Here is a 25824-nt window from a genome sequence, read left to right on the forward strand (position 1 = left end):
GGGGGGAGTGGGCTCTGTGCGTAACGCCCGCTCGACGTCTGCGTCCAGCTCCCACACCACTGGTGCCACCAGGCAAGAGGCCGGAAGTATGGGAGTTTGATCCATGGACCGCTCCTCTGTGTCATACATCTGGGACAGTGTGTCTGCCTTACCATTCTGGGAACCTGGTCTGTAGGATAGAGTGAAAACAAAACAGGTAAAGAACATAGCCCACCTTGCCTGGCGAGGGTTCGCCCGGATGTACTCCAGATTGCGGTGGTCAGTCCAGATGAGAAAAGGGTGTTTAGCCCCCTCAAGCCAATGTCTCCACGCCTTCAGAGCCTTGACAACAGCCAACAGCTCCCGGTCCCCCACATCATAGTTTCGCTCCGCTGCGCTGAGTTTCTTCGAAAAAAAGCACAGGGGCGGAGTTTTGGTGGCGTGCCCGAGCGCTGAGAGAGCACAGCTCCTATCCCAGCCTCGGACGCATCCACCTTCACTATGAACGCCAAAGAGGGATCCGGATGAGCCAGCACGGGAGCCGAGGTAAACAGAGCCTTCAGGTGACCAAAAGCCCTGTCCGCCTCAGCTGACCACTGCAGAGGCACTGGTCCCCCCTTCAGCAGTGAGGTAATGGGAGCTGCTACCTGACCAAAACCCTGGATAAACCTCCGGTAGTAGTTGGCAAACCCTAGAAACCGCTGCACTTTCTTTACCGTGGTGGGAGTCGGCCAATTACGCACGACTGAAATGCGGTCACTCTCCATCTCCACCCCTGAAATGCGGTACCCTAGGAAGGAGACGGACTGTTGGAAGAACAGACATTTCTCAGCCTTGACGTACAGGTCATGCTCCAACAGTCGAACAAGCACCCTGCGCACCAGGGACACATGCTCGGCGCATGTAGTGGAGTATATCAGAATGTTGTCGATATACACCACTACACCCTGCCCGTGCAGGTCCCAGAAAATCTCGTCAACAAAGGCCTGGAAGACTGTTGGAGCATTCATCAACCCGTACGGCATGACGAGGTACTCATAGTGCCCTGAGGTGGTACTAAATGCCGTCTTCCACTCATCCCCCTCCCGGATACGCACCAGGTTGTAAGCGCTCCTGAGGTCCAATTTTGTGAAGAAGCGCGCCCGTGCATTGACTCGATCGCACTGGCGATGAGAGGCAGCGGGTAGCTGTACCTCACAGTGATCTGATTGATACCTTGATAGTCAATACACGGGCGCAGACCCCCATCCTTCTTCTTCACAAAAAAGAAACTCGAGGAAGCAGGTGAAGGGGAGGGCCGAATGTATCCCTGCCCCAGGGATTCGGAGACATATGTTTCCATAGCCACCGTCTCCTCCTGTGACAGAGGATACACGTGACTCCTGGGAAGTGCTGCGTCTACCAGGAGATTTATCGCACAATCCCCCCGTCGATGAGGTGGTAATTTAGTCGCCCTCTTGTTACAGAAGGCGAGAGCCAAATCGGCATATTCTGAGGGGACGCGCACGGTGGAGACCTGGTCTGGACTTTCCACCGTAGTCGCACCGATGGAACCCCCCACACACCTCCCTGAGCACACTCGTGACCACCCCTTGAGAACCCTCTGTTGCCACGAAATAGTGGGGTCATGACAGGCCAACCAGGGTAAGCCCAGCACCATGGGAAATGCAGGAGAATCAATAAGGAAGAGACTGATTCTCTCCTTATGACCCTCCCGCGTAACTATGCCTAGTGGAGCGATGGCCTCCCTAATCAGCCCTGACCCTAATGGTTGACTATATAGGGCGTGCACATGGAAGGGCATATCTACAGGAACAAGGGGGATCCCTAAACTATGGGCAAATGAACGGTCAATAAAATTCCCAGCTGCGCCTGAATCTACTAGTGCCTTATGCTGGGAATGCGGGGAAAACTCAGGAAATGAAATAAACACATACATTTCAGCAACAGGGGGCTCTGGGTGAGCCTGGTGCCGACTCACCTGGGGTGACACGATAGTGCACTGCCTGCTGCCTCGACTCCCTGAGGAACCCCCCCAGCACCGACTAGCAGTGTGCCCTCTGCGGCCACAAATGGTGCAGGGATTGGCCCCTCCTCCGGTCGCCCTAAGTGCAGCACCTCTCAACTCCATGGGCATCGGAGTGGAGGTGCTGGGGGATGGAACTGACAGGCCCCGATCCGGACGTCCGCGGGCAGTCAGCAGGTTGTCCAGCTGGATGGACAGGTCCACCAGCTTGTCCAATGTGAGGGTGCTGTCTCAACAGGCCAACTCCCGACGGACGTCCTCGCGCAGACTGCACCGGTAGTGATCGATCAGGGCCCTGTCGTTTCATCCCACTCTGGCGGCCAGGGTCCGGAAATCCAATGCGAAATCCTGAGCGCTCCTCGTCCCCTGCCTCAGGTGGAACAGATGTTCACTCTGCGTAATGGTCCAACTCCACGTCTCCCTCACTCCGTACGGCGTTGGCCCACTCCAGGGCTTTGCCTGAGAGGCAGGAGATGAGGGCGGACACGCTCTCACGCCCCGAAGGAGCCGTGTGGATGGTCGCCAGGTAGAGCTCCAGCTGGAGTAGAAACCCCTGACATCTGGCAGCCGTCCCATCATACTCCCTCGGGAGCGCGAGTCGGGTCCCGCTGGGACCGGGTGAAGGAGGGGTGGACAGTGGGCCGGCCCAGCTGTAGTGGGGCTGATGGAGGTGCTGGGAAACCTCCTCCTCTCTCCCAACGATCCATCGTCTGCAGCACGCAATCCCTGGCGGTATCCAGACATTGCAACATGATCGCGTGCTGCTGAACGCGCTCCTCCACTGGAACAGGGAGGGCGTCTGCTCCTGCTGACTCCATTCTATGGGGTGTGTGATTCTGTAAGGGTCCTGTGTGTAGCTGGTGTAGAGAGTCAGGCGCAGGACAGCAGAGTTGAGTAATAAATGTACTTTACTCAAAAAAGGCAAATATACAAAGTAACATATGAGTCCACAAAGACGGACCGAATACAAATAAACAATCACTCACAAACACAACATGAGGAACAGAGGGTTAAATAATAAACAAGTAATTGGTTGAGTGAAGCCAGGTGTGTAAGACAAAGACAGAACAAATGGAAAATGAAAAGTGGATCGGCGGTGGCTAGAAAGCCGGTGAAGTCGACCGCCGAACGGCGCCCGAACAAGGAGAGGGACCGACTTCGGCGGAAGTCGTGACACACTGCGCCTGCATAAAGAATAACTTCCGTGTTACGTTGCAATCGCCTTCCCGTGTTGTTTTGCTTCAATGTTCGGTTCTGTGAAAATCACTGTTTTCTGTGTCAGTCAACTATCTCCAGAGCAGTGGTCCCTCTCACAGACTGGTGTGAATAATGAATATGCAGCTATAGGGGGCCTCGACAGGAACGTATTAAATATGTATAGTCACCACAGAAGTGCTGACACAACAAGTTACCCACCAAATTCTCAAGGAATATACTAGTATGTATAATACATTATATCTCTCCTTGAAATTACTATTTTTATTTTCCATCCTTCTGTCTCCCTAGCTCTTTCTCCACTTGAACTCCTTGTACACCCTTTCTTGCTTCCTCACCTCTCCTCATTTCGTTCTCTCTCTGTGGCATTCCCCCCCCCCCCCCTCTCGCCCTCCCTCTTTCCCCCAGCCTCATCCTCAGATGGATTCTTCAGTCAGTCGACTGGAACTGGTGCGGCTCCCGGAGAAGCCTTGAGTGAGTGAAAGAGAGGGAGAGGGAAAGATAGAGGGGTGGAAGGGCTTTGCCGAACAGAGGTTGGGTCAGAGCGCTCCATCGCTTCAGACAATCACAAGAGAGGAAGAGAGAGAGAGAGAGAGGAGGTAGATATGTGACAGGATGTGGTTTCACTGAGCTTGCAGAACATAGCCGAGGCATACTTTGAGCATGACCTAAACGCACGCACTCAAAGTGTTTGCTGCGCACCGTTAGCTAGTGAGCCTCTGGCGAGGATAGAACAAGCTGGCAGAGCTACTGATCCCATCCAGATTTGAGTCTTCTTGCTGTCTTTTTTTCCCTCTTTGACCGAAAGCCTCGGTTCGAGCTGTATTGACTGGACCTGAGTGAAGAATCGCAGAGGATCTGAGCGTGGACTGTTCGCGGTGCTGTTCTCCTGTCAGTGGAATGTGTATGTTTGTTCGAGGAGCCGTTCCAGTGGCTTTCTCTTGATCTCAACAGTGAACTTTCCAACTCCTGTAGTCAACAGCTTCTGATCAGGTAACTCCCTCTTCTTTCTACTTTAACTTGCGTGTGTTTACCACTAGTCTACAACCTTGTTTCTCAAGGCTTGAGAAAATAAATATGTAGCCTACAGGAAAAGACACTGATAAAGACAGACTGTGCGTCTCTTTGGACAGAAGCCACAGACAACTTAGTGTTCTAGTTGTTTATAGCATAACAACCGTTCAGAGGCAGATTAATGAGGATGAATGCATCAGTCAAGGGATGCCGCAAGCCACAAGTTTGGCTTGGGTGCAATGTCTTACAAGAAACTCCTGATCACCAACCCACACTCCTCCCATACACACGCACACACACACACACACACACACACACACACACACACACACACACACACACACACACACACACACACAAACACATGATCATGCTCAGAGCGGTAATCATGCAGATCAATGAGCTGGTTGGTTTGAAGTTAAAAAAATGTAATGTATTTTTTTATTTTAATTCACCTTTATTTAACCAGGTAGGCCAGTTGAGAACAAGTTCTCATTTACAACTGCGACCTGGCCAAGATAAAGCATAGCAGTGCGACACAAACAACACAGAGTTACACATGGGATAAACAAACGCACAGTCAATAACACAATAGAAAAATCTATATACAGTGTGTGCAAATTTAGTAAGATTAGCGAGGTAAGGCAATAAATAGGCCCTAGTCGTGAAATAATTACAATTTAACATTAACACTGGAAGTAGAGTAGAGACACTGGGGTGCAAAGGAGCAAAAAAATAAATAACAATATGGGGATGAGGTAGTTGGGTGTGCTATTTACAGATGGGCTATGTACAGGTGCAATGATTGGTAAGCTGCTCTGACAGCTGATGCTTAAAGTTACTGAGGGAGATATAAGACTCCAGCTTCAGTGATTTTTGCAATTCGTTCCAGTCATTGGCAGCAGAGAACTGGAAGTGTGGTACCAGAGGGGTGAGAATGCCAAAAATGTCTACCTGGCTCCAATCACTGAACCCTGATGGTATTTCAAGATGTGCTTGACATACAGTATTAAACCTTAGCCTCTACTGCAGAGAGAGAGAGTGTGTGTGTGTGTGTGTGTGTGTGTTTGCCAGTGTGAGAGAAAGAAAGAGCGAGGAGGGACAAAGTAGAGTGAATGAGTTGAAGGATGTGAGAAGGGATAAGAGGTTGGGAGAAAGGAGAAGAGGGCATGAGAGAGGAATGCACACAGACAGGAAGAATGAGAGTGAGAAGGAATGAGAGAGAGCGTTAGGGAGTGAGTGAGGAAGAGAGAGAGAGTTTGAGTGAACTGTTAATCAGTTCCAGCTGGTTGGTTGTGAGGGCTGGGCTGTTAACCCTTTATTGTTGCTGGGTCACGAGGTAGCACACACACACACACACACACACACACACACACACACACACACACACACACACAGGGAAACACTTTTCACCATGAACCCCCAAATGACTGCATCACAGACTAGCCACAACCCAAATATAACTGGCCAGCCCTGAATGGGAAAGTCATTGTGGTATCTGCTCCACACTGTAGGCCTCATTTGAAACAGAGAATAATAGATGGGGCAAAAGGTGAAGCGAGGGAGCCGGAGAAGAGACAGTTTCATGACATAATTACGTTGTTAAATTTAATACACGCCAGATATAATCTATAAGGCCTACATAGTAGGAACTCACTATTGTGTGTTTCATAAAGTAGATCATGTTCACAGATTTTCTGAACATTGACTTCTGTCGTCCAGCTGTGTTGACGTTCAAATTTCCATTTTAATCCAGTTCCCATATGTTTGCTACTGGACCAGGGTGTAGAGATTTATCTGGTATTGAGTTGAATTTGAATTGAATTGTCTTGAATAGAATTGGCAAGTCTTGCTTGATTTTAAACCTTAATTGATGTTCTACTCTCCTCAGCATGTACAGTGCAAACATTCACAGAGGGAGTAGGAGAAAGTTGACCACTCGTCTACAAGTTTACTGCATTTTACAGTATCCCAGCTAGCAATGAGGAATCGGCCCAGAAGCGGCCTTCTTCCTGGGCTCTGGAACTGATTGAATCGTCTGGAATCGGGTGTCGGACTCGGCCTGGAATCAAAATTAATGACTGCCCAGAATTGGCCCAAGTACCATCGGGCCGTTTCCGTTTACCAGAATTCAGCTGACCTTGCCGGCATCTTACCAGAATCTCCCCATAAGCGGCCCGATGCAAATTTAAATAAATGTATACAAAATCACCCGATTTAGTCATTTTAAATATTACTATTATACATTTTATACATACAAATTATACCCATAAACAAAAAAACATTTTGTGTCGGAGGAAACACCATACACCTGGTGACCGTTTCAGCGTGCATGTGCCTGGCCCACCACAGGAGTCGCTACAGCGCGATGGGACAAGGACATCCCGGCCGGTCAAACCCTCCCCTAACTCAATTGTGCATCACCTCATGGGTCTCCCGGTCGCAACCGGCACGGGTCTTGAACCAGCATCTGTAGCAACACAGTTTGCACTGCGATGCAGTGTCTTAGACCGCTGTGCCACTCAGGAGGCTCCAGCCACAAAGATTTTAATGCACAAAGTATCAAAATACTAAAATACTACACAGGACTCTAAAAGAATTTCATTTAATTGTTAATTGTATTTTTTTGATCACAGACACAATGAGAAAATATGGAAAAATAAATAATGAAATGTTAATTATATAAAGCAGCCCGTGTAATCATCTGCCAGAGAGTAGCCCCAATCGGCCCGAGCCTCAAGTAATATATTTGGGCCAGATAACTCACATCGGAATCGGCCCGAGCCCCAAGTAATATATACATTTGGGCCAGATAACTCACACCGGAATTGGCCCGAGCTCAATCCCCACATCCTAGCCACAAGTTGAAAGATTCTACACACACAATTCCACACATACTGTATTTATCCCTATTTGCCTCCCTACAAGTACCTACCCACCGTATTTTAGGCCTTTTGGGTAAACAGCTTAGCCTGATTACTTGCTGGAAGATGACGGGTAATTTATTGCACTTCTCCTGACAGCGATGACAGTCTAAATGGATTATACTCTTGCATAAGCATCACATCTATGTCCTTTGAAATGCTTGGGTACATGATCTGTGGCAAAGATTGTTCCTTTTTCTTTCTTTAGTGATGGGCTTTTGAAGAGACCAATTTATTCAAGCCTTTGGCATAGCCTTAAAGTACTTAGAATGGATATTAAGAGAAATCTCTTTGCTGGAAGGAAAACATGGTGGTATCCAGTATTCACTTGTTTTGTAGTCGCTAAGCGAGGAAGAAAACTCCCCTTTGATACTGCTTTCTAGAAGGAAAATTGACTGGGTGGTCAAGAACTGCAGCAGTATTGATCAAGTAATGTTCAAGGACTTGTCAATACTGTATCTGAAAAGCAAAACTTAGCTTCAGTTGGCTGTAATAAAAAAAATGGCCCGCCTCCAGCAAGTTCGCATGAAACCAATGAGTCGTTCCTTGAAATCTCTGTGCCCATGTTTTGGAAAATAGAATATTATCAACCGGCTTTTCCTCTTTCGCATTGTTATTTTCCTTCTTACTGTCTGCCATTCACTTTGGCCATGATCGGACTCATCCATTGCAATGTTTATGCATGATAGATTTAGAAATGTGTAGAGTTCTGGGTATTGTATAAAACCCAGAGTGAATACATTATACGTACTTTATCAAGATAATGACTGTCAAACAAAGCAAATGCAAAATACAGAACTGAAAGACAGAGACTGGGAGGAAATGAGAGAGAAGACCTTACAGGCAGTGAGAGAAAGAGAAGGGAGAAGGGAGAGACGAGAGCTTAGCCATTGGAGAGAGGAAAATAGATATATTGGTGTCTATTATTCTCCTGAGAGGGGAAGTAGTTCTAAAGGGGCTGGTTCCCATGGCAATAGCTCCCTACAGTACATGTGTGTCTGGGTGCAGCATATGTAGCCGGCTGTGCCCAGGCCTTGAGACGATAGAGAGATGGCTTGGCTGGAACCAGATCGAACCAACCACCGGGCCAGCCAGGACACTCAGCCTTGAAGCACTGGAGAGGCTCAAGCAGACGCTTGTTTACTGCGCTCTGTTTTTACCAGCACTTATCTCCCCTCATCTTTCAGCAAGGCTCTTTCTTTATGTGTGTCATTATGTCTTGTCCTTGGAGATTTATATTGAATGTAATAAACTGTGTCGAGCTGTGGGTTTTCAAAAAAGCTATTCCAGTTTTCAGAGAAGGCCCAGTATTTGGGATTGCGTTAGGGTCCTTGTTTTCATCTTAACTACAGGGCTTTCAAGCTATGTAATATTAGCACTGGTCTAATTGTTTTTGTTGCTGTAGTATGGTCACCAACACAACCTAAATCTCAGCCCACCTCTGTTTTTCCTCTGTTGGGCCCCTTGCCCCTTGTCCACTGTCCCGCCCAGGTAAGGAGCCAAGGAAGGAAGGAGGGAGGAAGTCCAAACAGGGAATGGCCCTGCTCCAGGCCCCTGAGAGCACTCTCCCCCCTGAGTGGTCAACACAACAGCCGCCAGGAAACTGCACCTTGTGCACAACTGCTTTATTTGTCACATTGAAGAACCGGGTTAATCGGGGTTACTGTGGTAGACACAGGCAGAAGTCCGGGGTAGAGACGGAGGCAATGTAAGAGATGGCCGTGTTTTAAAGAGCGTCTGCCCCTGAAAAGCAACTTCTTAGTTTTGAATAAAGCCTGCCTATGTGGCATCGATGGGAGTCAAACGTTTATTCGATTGTGAAAATTGACTACAAAGTGTAAATAGGATAGTTTTGGTCGTAAAGTCAGTCCTGTCCAAAAACAGAGATTTGCGAGATGAAAGGAAATTACTGGTATGTCACGGAATGAAGGGTACTGTACATTTGCCCACAGCCTGCAGCACCCAAGTAATCATCATTTTGGGGCACAGCTGCATGTGACCTGATTGTAATGCCTATCAATTTGGTTTGACATTCGGTATCCCTATGGGGCTAGTTAGGAACCAATAGTAAATTACACAATTTACTGTGCATGGGACAATATTTTTTAAATGTCAATAACTCCACATTTCTATGACTTAACCTTAAACCAACTATAAATTGTAGAAACACAAATATTGAAAGCATTTAATTAGATAACTAAAATATGTGCAACATTAAGTATTGTCCCATTTGCATTGCATTTACATTTTACATTTAAGTCATTTAGCAGACGCTCTTATCCAGAGCGACTTACAAATTGGTGCATTCACCTTATGATATCCAGTGGAACAACCACTTTACAATAGTGCATCTAAATCTTTTAAGGGGGGGGTTAGAAGGATTACTTAATCCTATCCCAGGTATTCCTTAAAGAGGTGGGGTTTCAGGTGTCTCCGGAAGGTGGTGATTGACTCCGCTGTCCTGGCGTCGTGAGGGAGCTTGTTCCACCATAGGGGTGCCAGAACAGTTTTGACTGGGCTGAGCGGGAACTGTGCTTCCTCAGAGGTAGGGGGGCCAGCAGGCCAGAGGTGGATGAGCGCAGTGCCCTCGTTTGGGTGTAGGGACTGATCAGAGCCTGAAGGTACGGAGGTGCCGTTCCCCTCACGGCGTAAGTTATTGACAGTCCTTAACTAGCCCCAGAACTAGGCTGTCCAATGTCAACTTTGCCACAGTCGCACACCAGCCGGCTGAAGCTAATTGGCGAAAGAAGTTAGCACTAGGCGACTTCAAGACACAAGACCTGATTAGACTATTTCAAGTTATTTAGAAGGGTGAGTGACTGTAACTGTGCAGTATTTTGGCAGAGTGAATGTACAAACTCTTGCCACATGCGAACAAACACACAAGAGACACCCACATTAACCCCCTCCCAAGACAACTCCTTGTTTGCCTTCAGTCATGTCCGCTGCATTTCTTAATGACCAAGCCAAAAAACAAGGCCAAATCAGGAAGTTCAGCCCCCCCTTTAAGTTTGGAGATGGCTAACTCTTCCTCTAATCTAGCGGTCACCAACCTTTTCTGAGTCAAGATCACTTTCTAAGTCAAAATGCAAGCCGAGATCTTCCACTCAGATTTTTTTTTAACATGACTTAAATAACGTAAGCCTATACCACATTACCCAGTTAAAAACAGTACTGTAGCAATGAGGTTTGTGCAGTGGGCTATAGGCCCAAAACATTGTCACTGCGTATTGGCTATGCTTGAATTACCCAGCCAACGTTGTTCTCAGACGATTTTGGAATTATATTTCAAATTAGGTAGATGATCACACTGGTAGTAGATCATTTGTTGTATTACTTGTGAGGCACAGCTAAGTAAGCATAATAATTTCTTTATTACTGGACTGATGGTCAGTTTGAGGGGAGAGAAGGAGCAGCGGTGATGCTGCCTCTCACCCGACTCATCGATCTCCACTCTCCCCCCCTCCACTGAGAAAAAGGGACACAGTCTTCCAGCTGATGGCGAAACTCAAGTCACACTGCATTATTTTTGCCTCATACACCAATTCATGTTATTCCTATGACCAGAGAAAGTCAAATATTCCTCCATATTAAAAACAACACAAGCTTATCGTAACACTTTTCTAACATTATACTCATTCATTGCAGCTGCAGTGCTGGTTGTAGCATGAGTGGAAGTAGGGAAAACGCGCATTTATGACAAAGGTGTTGAACAACGTTTTGACAGCGCTGAATAAACATGAACTTACTCATAAAAACAACAGCTCTATGCTGTATTTCTTGGTTTTGAAAGTTTTGAAATCTCAGAGTAGCAACTTTGCTGTGCGTGCGAGGCTTTTTACAGTCTATGGCTCAAGGAAACTGTGCAGACACAGTGATCTGAGCTTTCTGATTGGTCAGCGGTAGGCCTATAGGTGCACTTGATTTGCTCTCTGGGCATGTCGGGTAGGCAGAGTTCTACCTTCAGACTTCCCAGCACTAGGGCTGCTGAATCATTGCACACCTACCGGCAACGGCGCAAAACAAATTAAAAAAAATAGGAACACAAGGCTTTATCGTTGGGTTTTTTACAGAAATGTTTGGTGATCAACATAGAATCCGATCGAACGGTTGGTGACCACTGCTCTAATCCTTTCAAGTCCAAAGAGATCTTTTCATAACAAGTTGAGCTTTGTTCTCAGGGATTTGTATCTTTACATTACACTTCCAAGAAGACCAATTATTTTATGATTAGATAGCATTATGGAAAGACAATGAATCATCACTCTTGTTATATTGTTGCCCATATTTGACAATATCCAACCAAATACTTTTTTACAGAATCATTGTACATTATTAGCTCATGTATTAAGTTTACTCCCATGCAGATATAACATAAATTCTGTGCTAAGCAACTGTGGAGATGTTGGTGGTTAATATATTTATATTTATTAAGGATCTACTCTTCCTGGGGTCCAGCACCATTAAGACAGTTATATTCAGTTTAAAAATGACATTTCATAACACTTTACCCAATACATTTAGTGTGTTCCCCTCAGGCCACTACTCCACTATCACATATTTACAATACAAAATCCATGTGTATGTGAAAAGTATCTTGTGAGGCTGGCATTGGGTAGAAAGTACAAAATAGGTCAGTTTAGGAACCAAACAAGTGCATGGCTAAGAAACATGACTTTCTACACTAAACAAAAATATAAACACAACATGTGATGTGTTGGTCCCATGTTTCATGAGCTGAAATAAAATATCCCAGAAATGTTCCATATGCACAAAAAGCTTATTTCCCTGAGTGTGAGTGTTTATCCTTTGTCAAGATAATCCATCCACCTGACAGGTGTGGCATATCAAGAAACTGATTAAACAGCATGATCATTACACCTACGTGCACCTTGTGCTGGGAATAATAAAAGGCCACTAAAATGTGCAGTTTTGTCACACAACACAATGCCACAGATGTATCAAGTGTTGAGGGAGTGTGCAATTGGCTTGCTGACTGCAGGAATGTTCACCAGAGCTGTTGTCAGATAATTTTATGTTGATTTCTCTACCATAAGCTGCCTCAATGTCGTTTTATAGAATTTGGCAGTACGTCCAACCGGCCTCATGACCGCAGACCATGTGTAACCACACCAGCCCAGGACCTCCACATCTGGCTTCTTTAAATAAAATAAAATGTTATTTGTCACATGCGCCGAAGGTGTAGACCTTACTGTGCAATGTTTACTTACAAGCCCTTAACCAACAATGTATGGTCTGAGACCAGCCACCCGACAGCTGACGAAACTGTTGGTTTGCATAACCAAATCATTTCTGCTCAAACTGTCAGAAACCGTCTCAGGGAAGCTCAACTGCGTGCACGTCGTCCTCACCAGGGTCTTGACCTGACTGCAGTGGGCAACTCCTCACCATCGATGGCCACTGGCATGCTAGAGATGTGTGCTCTTGATGAATCCCGGTTTCAACTGTACCTGGCAGATGGCAGACAACGGGGTGTGGGCGAGCGGTTTGCTGATGTCAACGTTGTGATCAGAGTGTCCCATGATGGAGGTGGGGTTATGGTATGGGCAGGCATAAACTGCGGACAACAAACACAATTGCATTTTATTGATTGCAATTTTAACGCACAGAGGTACTGTGACAAGATCCTGAGGCCTATTGTCGTGCCATATATCTGCCGCCATCACCCCAGTTCTTCCATGGCCTGCATACTCACCAGGCATGTCACCCATTGAGCACTTTTGGGATGCTCTGGATCAACGTTTACCACAGCGTGTTCCAGTCCCCGCCAATATGAAGAGGAGTGGGACAACACTCCACAGACCACATTCAACAGCCTGATCAACTCAATGCGAAGGAGATGCGTTGCATGAAGCAAATGGTAGTCACACTAGATACAGACTGGTTTTCTGATCCACGACCCTACCTTGTGACCAACAGATGCATATGTATTCCCAGTCATGTGAAATCCACAGCTTAGGGTCTAATTTATTTATTTAAATTGACTGATTTCCTTTATATGAACTAAAATCATTTAAATTGTTGCATGTTGCGTTTATATTTTGTTCAGTGTATATCCGTCCTATTTAAGTACATCCAGTTACAACAAACCCTTTGGACTCCTATAACATCTTGACTTACAAAGTCTTATCGAGTAAAACCTCAAATGCAATTAACTCCAAACAAAAGAAGGAAAGAAACAGTGAACCGATCGTTCCTAATTCAGCAAAGAATCAATGCCTTTCTGTTTTTCTGACAATATCGAGCCGTTGTTTAGACTGTTGGTGTAACCTAAACTCCCTCGCTGTCAGTCTGAAAGAAAAGCAGAGGAGATTAACCAAAGTGGGCCCGTAGAGGCAGAGCTCAGACAGAGCATGCTCAGAACATGCACCTCGATTCTGAGGAGAAGTTTGAGAGGGAAAACAGTCACTCTGAAAATCATAAACATCTCACACTTCTTCTGTCAACTCTAAAAATACCCTGGCCTCGCCTCACTCCCCCCCGTTGGCCTCCAGGAGCTATACGAATAAGGGCCCCTACGTTTTTCTAAAATGTTCAGCCTTTTGTTTTTCTCTCTTCTCCTTTTGTTCAGACTTCTTCTGCCTTTCCTGTACACTACATTGTGGAGCCTCTCTCCGTAGTTCACTGGAACTTAGACAGAGCACATCTGAGATAATATTAAAAACTATGGATATTTTACTGAAGTATTCGCCTGTTTTCTTTGATGACAGAAAAATGTTGATGTCATTGAGCCGAGTTGCTTTAGAGTTCAGTCCTGGGGGGCTGTTTAGGAGATATTGAACACTTTTAGGGAAATGGAAGATCTGTTTTTTTGTTTCTTTTGGCTTTGAAATGTGTGCTCTTGATTTTGGAACTGAGGCATGAGCCCCAGTTTAAAGACACAGAGAAGAAATTACACAATTCTCGGGGAGATGACTCACCGAGCTCTATTTTAAACATTTAAAAACCAATTTGAAAACTTCTTTGAAACATATTTACAAAACTACAAAACATCAGATCCTGCAAGCATTCCTTGTATTCACTGGTGAACTACACGCCCTGCAGCCCCCGCAAGCAAGTCATAAGCCATGGCAAAATGTGTAGAATAGTAGGAAATATGCTTAAAGAATGCTAAATTCTCTCATCCTCATTGCAAAATGTGTAGAATAGTATGAGATGGTCAATAAAACTGTGGTATGCCACTGCTTGTATTGACTTGAACGTCATTGCCTGTATTGTTATAAATTATACATTTTATGCACACGCGTGACATTTATCAAAAAGAGACAAAGATTATAGGTGATACACACATTTCATTTCATAATACAAACACGGATATCTATGTAGGTGTTGTGGAAGACAATGGCTCTCATGACAATACTTTTGAATCTCTGTCATCTCCTCTTCTCGTCACTTCTATTCAACAGGGTCTAATTACAGTGGCCTATCTCTCCAGACTCTACTTGCCATGCATTACCTAACTCGTCTCCCTAGCGAACAATCTCCAACCAGCCACCCATTTCCTCTTTTTCCCTTGATTGATTCTCACCTTTTCATTCTTCCTGCTCACCTCATTAACAGAGCACCGGTTCGCTCCTGTCCCCCCCCCATCCTCCCATCTCCCCCCATCCTCCTGTCCCCGCCACGGCCTCCTGGATAAGTCCGCTGGCGGAGCCCGGAACGGCGTATAATTAGAGGGGAACATAATACAGTGCGTTCCTCATCAGCTGGGGGGCCGCGCCCCCTGGAACCCCCATCACACCCTTCTGGGTTTAATCAGCAGAGCACAATGGGATATTACCTGTGCCAGCCTGAGCCAATGGAGATGCAGCACCGCTGTCACAAGCCATTTGGGTGACGCCCGGTGCACAGGCTCTTTAGAGGCCCTTTTCCATAGTCTTTCACGGTTGTCTCTGTTAATTTGTCCCCCAGGGAACGAGGGCTCCGGAACCCATGAAAAATCAAGCTCATTTATGCCTATTTATTTATTTATTTATTTGGAGCCGCTTATCCAGCATGTTTTTATTTATTGGTTTTCCCTCTGAGACTCCCTTGGGGCCCCATACGTGAGGTGTTTGTGTGTGTGTGTGTACGTGTGTATGTGTGTGTGTGTGTGTGTGTGTGTGTGTGTGTGTGTGTGTGTGTGTGTGTGTGTGTGTGTGTGTGTGTGTGTGATAGAGAGATTAATCCATCTCTCCCTAAATTGAACATGTCTTATGCTTTGGGGACTGGTGTCCAGTTTCACACACACGGGCATCAGGTACCCTAGCAGTTAGAGCATTGGGCTTAACTGCTAGTTTAAATCCCAGAGCCAACAAGGTGATGGCAGACCCTGGCCGTGACCCCACTCTTCGAGGGTGTCTCAGGGGGATTTAGGATATGCAAAAAACACTTGTACATGTGTGAAATAGGACAAATATATGAACCCACCTTATTATTATTACACACACACACACTCACAGGAATCTCATTCTGCCCCATCTATTCCCTATGTAGGGTCCACACATATTCTGGGGAGATGGGCTGTGGACTGAGGAAGCTGAAGCCATCAGAGGAGAACAGTCCAGGGAAGATCTACTCCACCCTGAAGAGACCACAGGTGGAGACCAAGGTGGGCATAGCCTACACATACCAATACGTCAACTTCCTCGTAGGGAAAGATGGTAAGACATGTAATTCAGTGGTTATTTCTAAGCCGTTTGAAAAATGTACTAATCACTGTTATAGTAAGAATACCAAATTATAATGTTTCCCAACTCTCTTTTTACATACCAAAGATATGCTTAACTATCATATTGTCCATCATATTGTTCAAGTTCAGTAACAGAAATTAAACTGACGAACACAACATGCACTCCAACCACAGAACATGTTGCCCTCCGCCTCACACTTAGTTAGATGGAAATACATTCCTCCAGCATAATAGACTCCATCGCCTTCTCCCACCTACTCACACACCCCCAACCCACAGAGGCATTTCTTGTTGCAATTTGAGGTGTTGATGAGATGCAAGGTGGGGTGTTGCTTCCCGAGACCTGCTCTGCTCATGGCTCAGGGGCGGGTATATGGGGCGAGCAGCAGAGACCTATGGAAGCTGGGGATAAATATAGCCATCACTTTATTTCCCTCCATGAGAAGTTACAATTCAAACAGTGTGAACGGTGGTGGGCTGGTGGGAGATGCAGACCTCTGGAGCCGGGAGAAGCTGGGAGATGTAGTGTGCTGTGTGTTGGCTGTGACAGTTTATTAGACTCCATTAGCTAGTCAATCTGACGGGGAGAGAATGGGTACTAAGATACACCATCTGGGTGTCTGGGGCTGCATGCGTGCATCTCTCTCTCTCTCTCTCTCTCTCTCTCTCTCTTCTCTCTCTTCTCTCTCTTCTCTCTCTTCTCTCTCTCTCTCTCTCTCTCTCTCTCTCTCTCTCTCTCTCTCTCTCTCTCTCTCTCTCTCTCTCTCTCTCTCTCTCTCTCTCTCTCTCTCTCTCTCTCTCTCTCTCTCTCTCTCTCTCTCTCTCTCTCTCTCTCTCTCTCTCTCTCGCTCTCTCTCGCTCTCTCTCGCTCTTTCTCAGTTCTCTGCCTCGCTCTTTTTTAAAGCTGTGCCTGTTTATGTCTCCTAGGACTATATTGAGTCTGTGTAGTTGTGTCCCTACAGTGTTTGGGTCTGTCTGAAAATCCTTACATTACCTAAGCAGTTTTTTAGGGTAACTGTTGGGGGATAACTTACTGTATGTAATTATATTGTACCAGGCATGTGACTAGGCTACAGGGAGTTTCATAGTTCCTGCAAATGTTAGTGCTGTTTCCTACAAAATACACAACATTTAATATGATCACAGAAGTGCACTATACGTCCTCATTGTTGTATCAAAAATGAGGACATTGGAAGATTACAAATGTTCGTGTTTATTTGTTTCCAATCATCTCCATGGCTCAATGTATCTCTAAAACAGGCACTATATAGCACTGCCAGTTACTTTTAGGGTGTTTTCACAAATGTAATTTGGTACCCTGGTTCGGTTTCCTGGAGCAATTCTACAGAATACGTTTTGCTTTCACAAGACTTGAAAATACCAGTTTCAGGGTGCGATTAGCAAGATGCACATTCTACATCTACGTTAGCAAGCTAGCTTGTTTACAACTGGGAGAAAAAAAATCCACGCAACTCGCGCTGCTGTGTCACAATATCTGGTACTCTGGTCCTGGATCTTGGCCCCGCTACTCACACAGGTCCAGGATTAATTTCAGCCAGGGTTCGTTTGCGTTTTACCCATGCTATATAACGCGGATCAGGGTACCAAACGCTCCAGGATCAGGATCATAAGGGGATATGTGAAAGCGCCCTTAAATTACCAAATGACAGGGGGCCATGTTGAGCCACATAAAGACCGGACCAAGATATGAAGAGCAATGTGTCATGAGCTTTTAATAAACTGCCACTGTAAATACCAGGCAGCCTTAGCTAGCAAGCTATAACCCCATGTTTTATGTAAGTTTATTTCTCACATTCACGAACATGGCCATGCTGCTACCTTTCATTTACCTTCGAAAATGGCTTTGAAACAAAGAGGCAAGAATGATTTGATATTAACACCATGGCCCCATAGGGAAAGGACAAACTGAGTGCTGTGCTAACCGGTGTGGAAAGAAGCCATCTCACCGTACACGCATAGAAAGGTTCTTGGAGTGCTTGGCACGTATTTTATTTCCGAAAATGTGATTTCAAATGTTTAAAATGTCAAGAGGATGAAAAATTGAAAACACACTTTGTTAGTTTCCAGTAGACAGCATATAGCTACGGAGATTTTGTCCTTGAAATCAAATCCAGCTGACAGACACACACACACACGCACGCACACACCATTTGATTTCATCTTGGCTCCAGACACATTATTTATATGCAAAACCCCCAGAGCCTGAAGTCCTCTTGTTAATATAAGCTTTTCTCACCGCTCCGTGTGACTGACGTGTAGAAGCAGCGGCGTTCCGCCTGTGCTCTGATCGGAAGCGGGAATATGGAGCACGGAAATGAGAGGTCAGTGGAATTTTAGAACACCGTAGTGTGTTCTGAGTGGAGATTAGCCCCTGGATGCGGGGAGCCAGAATTTATCCCAGTTCACCACTCCGAGAGGGAGAATTGAACAGCGGTCGGTTCTCGGGGAATGACATTGAAGTGAATTCACGGTCATCAGGTTTTACTTTAGTTTTCCATTATATTCTCACTGCATGGGTGAGGTGTTTGCATGGCACAGATGAAACATGTTCGATTCCATTCAACATGTTGTTTATAATGTAGATATGACCTAAACAGAAAAGACACGCTTAGGGTAGATGTTGACCCCAACCACAGATCTAGGATCCTAATCCTAACATTAGAGGTATGACAAATGAATGAGCCTGTAAGCCTACTAATGATTATGGGTATTTTATATTCCAAGACATGCACACTTTTTTATTTAACTAGGCAAGTCAGTTAAGAACAAATTCGTATTTACAATGGCAGCCTAGGAACAATGGGTTAAATGCCTTGTTGAGGGGCACAACCACAGATTTTTACCTTGTCAGCTCGGGCATTCGATCTAGCAACCTTCCGGTTACTAGTCCAAAGCGCTAACCACTAGGCTACGTGCCGCCCCAGTTGAAGTCGGAAATGTACATATGCTTAGGTTGGAGTCATTAAAACTCGTTTTTCAACCACTCCACAAATGTCTTTTCATTAACAAACTATAGTTTTGGCAATTCGGTTAGGACATCTACTTTGTGCATGACACAAGTCATTTTTCCAACAATTGTTTACAGACAGATTATTTCACTTATAATTCACTGTATCACAATTCCAGTGGGTCAGAAGTTTACATACACTCAGTTGACTGTGCCTTTAAACAGCTTGGAAAATTACAGAAAATTATGTCATGGCTTTAGAAGCTTCGGATAGGCTAATTGACATCATTTGAGTCAATTGGAGGTGTACCTCTGGATGTCTTTCAAGGCCTACCTTCAAACTCAGTGGCTCTTTGCTTGACATCATGGAAAATCTAAAGAAATCAGCCAAGACCTCAGGAAAAAAAAGATTGTAGACCTCCATAAGTCCGGTTCATCCTTGGGAGCAATTTCCAAATGCCTGAAGGTACCACGTTCATCTGTACAAACAATAGTACACAAGTATAAACACCATGGGACCACGCAGCCGTCATACCGCTCAGGAAAGAGACGTGCTCTGTCTCCTAGAGATGAACGTACCTTGGTGCAAAAAGTGCAAATCAATCCCAGAACAACAACAAAGGACCTTGTGAAGATGCTGGAGGAAACAGGTACAAAGTATCTATATCCACAGTAAAACGAGTCCTATATTGACATAACCTGAAAGGCCGCTCAGCAAGGAAGAAGCCACTGCTCCAAAACCACCAAAAAAAGCCAGACTATGGTTTGCAACTGCACATGGGGACAAAGATCGTACTTTTTGGAGAAATGTCCTCTGGTCTGATGAAACAAAAATAGAACTGTTTGGCCATAATGACCGTTGTTATGTTTGGAGGAAAAAGGGGGAGGCTTGCAAGCCGAAGAACACCATCCCAACCGTGAAGCATGGGGGTGGCAGCATCATGTTGTGGAGGTGCTTTGCTGCAGGAGGGACTGGTGCACTTCACAAAATAGATGGCATCATGAGGGAGGAAAATGATGTGGATATATTGAAGCAACATCTCAAGGCATCAGTCAGGAAGTTAAAGCTTCAAGCGACAATGACCCCAAGCATACTTCCAAAGTTGTGGCAAAATGGCTTAAGGACAACAAAGTCAAGGTATTGGAGTGGCCATCACAAAGCCCTGACCTCAATCCTATAGACAATTATTTGGCAGAACTGAAAAAGCATGTGCGAGCAAGGAGGCCTACAAACCTGACTCCATTACACCAGCTCTGTCAGGAAGAATGGGCCAAAATTCACCCAAATTATTGTGGGAAGCTTGTGGAAGGCTACCCAAAACATTTGACCCAAGTTAATACAATTAAAGGCAATGCTACCAAATACTAATTGAGTGTATGTAAACGTCTGACTCACTGGGAATGTGATGAAAGAAATAAAAGCTGAAATAAATCATTATCTCTACTATTATTCTGACATTTCACATTCTTAAAATAAAGTGGTGATCCTGACTGACCTAAGACAGGGAATTTTTACTAGGATTAAATGTCAGGAATTGTGAAAAACTGAGTTTAAATGTATTTGGCTAAGGTCTATGTAAACCTCCGACTTCAACTGTAGATGTTGTGATAGCGATGGAAACCTCTGATGTTACTGGTCAGATTAGCATACTCTGTCAATCAATAAACCACGGAAGGCTTTGGATAGCAGACAGCTCCTACTAGGTTAAATCGGTAACCAAATACACTGAGTGTACAAAACATTAAGAACACCTTCCTAATATTGAGTTGCACCCCCCTTGTTCCCTCAGAAAAGCCTCAATTCATCGGGGCATGGACTCTACAAGGTGTCAAAAGCCTTCCACAGGGATGCTGGCCGATGTTGATGCAAATGCTTCCCACAGTTGTGTCAAGTTGGCTGGATGTCCTTTGGGTGGTGGACCACTCTTGATACACACAGGAAACTGTTGAGCTTGAAAAACCCGGCAGCACCTACTACAATAGCCCGTTCATAGGCACTTAAATATTTTGTATTGCCCATTCACTCTCTGAAGGGCACACATACACAATCCATGTCTTAGTTTTCTCAAGACTTGAACATCCTTCTTTAACCTGTCACCTCCCATTAATCTACACTGATGGAGGTGGATTTAACAAATTACAGGAATAAGGGATCATATCATTAACCTGGATTCACCTGGTCAGTCTATGTCATGGAAAGAGCAGGTGTTCATAATGTTTTGTACACTCAGTGTATGTCATACACTGTAAGTAGGATGTTTAACTATTCTGTAAATACGTCACATATAAATACCGTTTGAGGTTGCTCGATACAGGAGGCATAGGTTTACAGGTGTCCATACAGCAACAGATGATTGCTACTATGCTACTATTTGGTGCTGAATGTTCCTTACTGTTGCTTTGGACCACTCAAGCAGTCGAATACCAGCCTATTGTTTTTAAAAGAAAATGTGTTGGAGCAGCATTAAAATGTCTGACATTGTAAAACTCAACAGGTTCTTAATCATTAGGCTTCAAACAAGAGCAACTGCTGACAACGTTTTCATCAACAGGAAACGCAGATTTCTGTACAGTTCCTTCCTCTCCCCCTGTCTCTACCTCCTGTATCTGAGCCTGTGTCTGAGGCAATATGTTTGAGATTAGCCTTGATTCTACAGGAGGATTGTTCTTATTCTGCAAATACTGTTTCCTGTGTCTAAGGGTCTGTGTTCTGTGGTGAACGGAACATCATTTGCTATGTGAAATACGTGTACATACAAATATGTTCCTTCTCCTTCGTGGAGGCAAATAGTCTGTTCATGATTTGGTTTTACTGGCAGCCCAGATATAAACCTGTCTTATTTAGCTTTCAGGAGAGTTCTCATTCTCTCTCTAGAGGTGTGTGGGGATTTCTGAGTGTGGGGTCTGTGTGCATTATGTGTTTGTATATATACTGTAAGAATGTGTGTGTGTGTGTGTGTGTGTGTGTGTGTATGCACGCGCGTGTCGTATGTGTGTGTTTGAATGCCTGTTTTTTACCAACCCCATTTTCTATCCTAGCTTCCATCCTCTTCCCGCTACTCTGATATACAATACCCCCTATACGCCCCCTCACAGCTTTATTGAGTCTTATTATCCTGTTGCTCTGATCCAATATGACAGTATTGATTGTGTTGAAATGCAATCTAGGCATAGATAGCAGAGGAGTAAACAAGCTAAATTTAACCAAACACCTCTGACCCAGCCTTCACACAACCCAAATGAGGAACAATGATATTTGTCTGCTGTAAAAAGAGGATATATTGTATCCTCTCGTGGCTGTTCTTGGACTTTATAAAGAAGGCTCTGGGTTGTTGCTCACTGTTTACAGGAAGTGTCCTCATTCTGGAGAATCTTGACCTCACTTCCTGAAAGCTGGGTTTGAACATTTCTGTTTTCAAAGGAGGTCTCGGTTGAAGGTTCATCTCAAGGTGCATGAGGCATTGGTTTTCTGTGAAAGCTTGAAATTGGAATGACAAGATACAGAATGTACCGAGAGTGTATGCATGTGCACCCTTAAATGACAGATCTGAACATGTACAGTTGTTTTTCATTCATCTTCATTCTCATTCAGTTAGTGGAATTCCAGTTGTCATTCCAAAAATGGCACTGAATGATTGACATGCACAGCTCGAGACTGCCATGCTACTTCCTGCTTATCCTACAGCCATTCTCTCCCATCAACCACTAATCAGTGGTTGACATTCTGGAGCTGTTTGAACTCCTCTGAGCTGGCGTGTTATGAAAAGTCGGACTTTTCAAAAGCAGATTTTAAGTTATATCTTATTAGATCGATGTAGATATGGGGGGGGGCTCCACTGAGAAATCATCAACCCTCAAATAAACCTGAAGTACTAGAGTAGCCTACCACTGATGACTTATCCTCAGCTATCGACAAACTTGGGAAAATGTTAGCTAAACGGTGTTCATTCGACTCCGTTGGGCTATCTGGGACCACTGAAAAACCACACAGAAGAAAAGTATCGTATTGACAAAATGTCTTCTCTAAATAGTCATGTCAAGGTTTGAGCCCACCTCACCAACACACACTGGTTGTGTATGCTTTCTCCATGAGCCTGTCTCTCATACTGTGTAAACTGAGTCAATCACTAGTCGTCTCTATCTGTTCTCTTTAGTAATATATTCAGATGTTTTTCAGTCATTCTCCTGCATTTTACTTATTTTATAATTCATGGGAACACGGGTCTTGTCCTTCAAGAATTTAGTACATCGCTTGTGAAGTATGTAGGTATCACAGCGTCAATTATATATATATAATAATCCTCTATGTCTATAGCAAAATATTCTGGTCATTTAGAAACAAAAGATGGAGGTGTTTCGCAAGGCACTGTCGGCAATTAATTCTAATAAAGATCATAGACACATTCCGTAATTATTGCAGATCTGTCTCGTATTTCACTCATACGTCTGAGTTGTTAGCGAGGTCCCAGGCATTGTTTCCATGGGTTCAATCATTATCGTGCCGGGAATGGTTTCCATGACGATCTACCACCTGTTGTCTGGTGGAGCTCCCATCTGCTGGGAGACTGAGGTGTGAGTACAGGGCTTTTTGTAATGGGAGTTAATGACTACTGAAGAGGGTGTGGGTGATTAGAGTATCTGTTTATTAATTTAGGATAGTGTCTCTTGACGTATCCCACTGGCCCCTTCAGACTCAGTCTGGGGAATCAGTTAGAGTTTGGGGTCCTCTTGTTTCCCATATGCCTCCCTAACTTTTGTTATGGTAAATGCTAGTGCATCTCTATGGAAAATATGAGGAAGAGTAGAGTTATTTATTAATGCTATGTAAGACAATGAGATGATTCACACCATGTGTGTAGGTGCAGACACATGTTTACAATGCCGGCTGCACATAGAAGTGGATAATCTACTCTATACAGTTGTGAAAACACTTAGTGCCTTCAGAAAGTATTCACACCCCTTGACTTTTTCCACATTTTGTTGTGTTACAGCCGGAATTTAAAATGGACTAAATTGAGATTGTGTGTCACTGGCTTACACACAATACCCTATAATTTCATAGTGGAATTACGTTTTTAGACATTTTTACAAATGTATTACAAATTAAAAGCTGAAATGTCTTGAGTCAATTAGTATTCAACCCCTTTGTTATGGCGAGCCTAAATAAGTGCAGGAGTAAAATTAGCTTAACAAGTCACATAATAACTTGCATGGACTCACACTCTGTGTGTAATAATAGTGTTTAACATGCTTTTTGAATGACTCTCTCATCTCTGTACCCCGCACATACAATTATCTGTAAGGTCCCTCAGTCGAGCAATGAATTTCAAACACAGATTCAACCACAAAGACCAGTAGGTTTTCCAATGCCTCGCAAAGAAAGGCAACTATTGGTAGATGGGTAAAAAAAAGCAGACATTGAACATCCCTTTGAGCATGGTGAAGTTATTAATTACACTTTGTATAGTGTATCAATACACCCAGTCACTAAGATACAGGCGTCCTTCCTAACTCAGTTGCTGGAGAGGAAGGAAACCGCTCAGGGATTTCACCATGAGGCCAATGGTGACTTTAAAACAGTTAGAGTTTAATTGCTGTGATAGGAGAAAACTGAGGATGGATCAACAACATTGTAGTACTCCACAATACTAACCTAAATTACAGAGTGAAAAGAAGGAAGTCTGTACAGAATAAAAATATTCCAAAACATGCATCCTGTTTGCAATAAGACAAAGTAAAACAGAATTTTATGGGGCAATTTCTGAGTACAAATCGTTATGTTTGGGGCAAATCCAACAAAACACATCACCGAGTACCACTGCTCAAATTTTCAAGCATGGCGGTAGCTGCATCATGTCATGGGTATGTTTGTCATCGGCAATGACTAGGGAGTTTTTTAGGATAAAAAGAACTGGAGGAAAACCTGGTTTAGCCTGCTTTTCAACAGACACAGGGATACAAATTCTCCTTTCAGCAGGACAATAACCTACAACATAAGCCAAATATACACTGGACTAGCTTACCAAGATGACATTGAATGTTCCTGAGTGGCCTAGTCACAGTTTTGACTTAAAATCGGCTTGAAAGTATATGGCAAGTCTTGAAAATGACTGTCTAGCAATGATCATTCAACAATTTGACAGAGCTTGAAGACATTTTTAAAGAATAATGTGAAAATATTGTACAATCTAGGTTTGCAAAGGTCTTAGAATTACCCAAGAAGACTCACAGCTGTAATCGCTGCCAAAGGCAATGCTAACATGTATTGACTCAGGGGTGTGTATATTTATGTAAATTAGATTTCTGTATTTTATTTTCTGTACATTTGCAAACATTTCTAAAAACATGTTCCACTTTGTCATTATAGGGTGTATGTAAATGGGGGAGAAAAAATAAATGTAATCCATTATGAACAAAATGTGGAATAATTCAAGAGGTATGAATACTTTCTGAAGGCACTGCATGTGGTTTCTCAAGAGGCCTGTGTTTAGCTGAAAAACATGTAACACCTCATTGATAGTTTTACGTTGCCACATTTTATCATCAAACATATTCGAGTTCACAGCCTTTGAGATGGGGCTTGTACTCAGCCCTGAGGTATACCACTACATTGTCTACTACTGCACTGAGGTGTTCTACTCCATTGGGTTATTATTTAAAATGTTGGACCTTTTATTTAACTAGGCTTTAGGTATTGAGTTGCAGTTGTGGTGGTTCTCCATACTCCGTACCAAGGGCACTACATGAGATGTTTAAACTGGTGATCCCAGAGGAATGCTGGGGACCTAGGGCTGTTTGCATGTCATTATCAATGTGGGTACCGCCTTCCACCCACGTACAATACAGAAACAGACACACACACAACCTAAGCCACCCACAGGTACCCAGACAGACCTACCATACAGCCTTGTGGTTTATAATATCTCTCTATATGGAAAGATATGATCCCCATAGTCATAGTGATGGTGATTTATACATCTAGTACAAACACAGACGGTAGGCATTA

The 25824-nt window shown here is 44.3% G+C and overlaps 1 protein-coding gene across 2 annotated transcripts in view; it reads left to right on the top strand.

The window, feature by feature from the left end:
- Window positions 1-3662: 3662 nt before the first annotated feature.
- Window positions 3663-25824, top strand: part of LOC115178197 (raftlin) — a 74104-nt gene continuing 51942 nt past the window's right edge. For both annotated transcript variants that reach the window (XM_029739291.1, XM_029739299.1), the window contains exons 1-2: window positions 3663-4213; window positions 15655-15821. In XM_029739291.1, the coding sequence (XP_029595151.1) occupies window positions 15677-15821 (145 nt within the window). In that variant the 5' untranslated portion in view covers window positions 3663-4213; window positions 15655-15676. The remainder of the gene's footprint in view (window positions 4214-15654; window positions 15822-25824) is intronic.

The sequence above is a fragment of the Salmo trutta genome, chromosome 3 (genome assembly GCF_901001165.1).
Source record: "Salmo trutta chromosome 3, fSalTru1.1, whole genome shotgun sequence".
NCBI classification, from domain to species: domain Eukaryota; kingdom Metazoa; phylum Chordata; class Actinopteri; order Salmoniformes; family Salmonidae; genus Salmo; species Salmo trutta.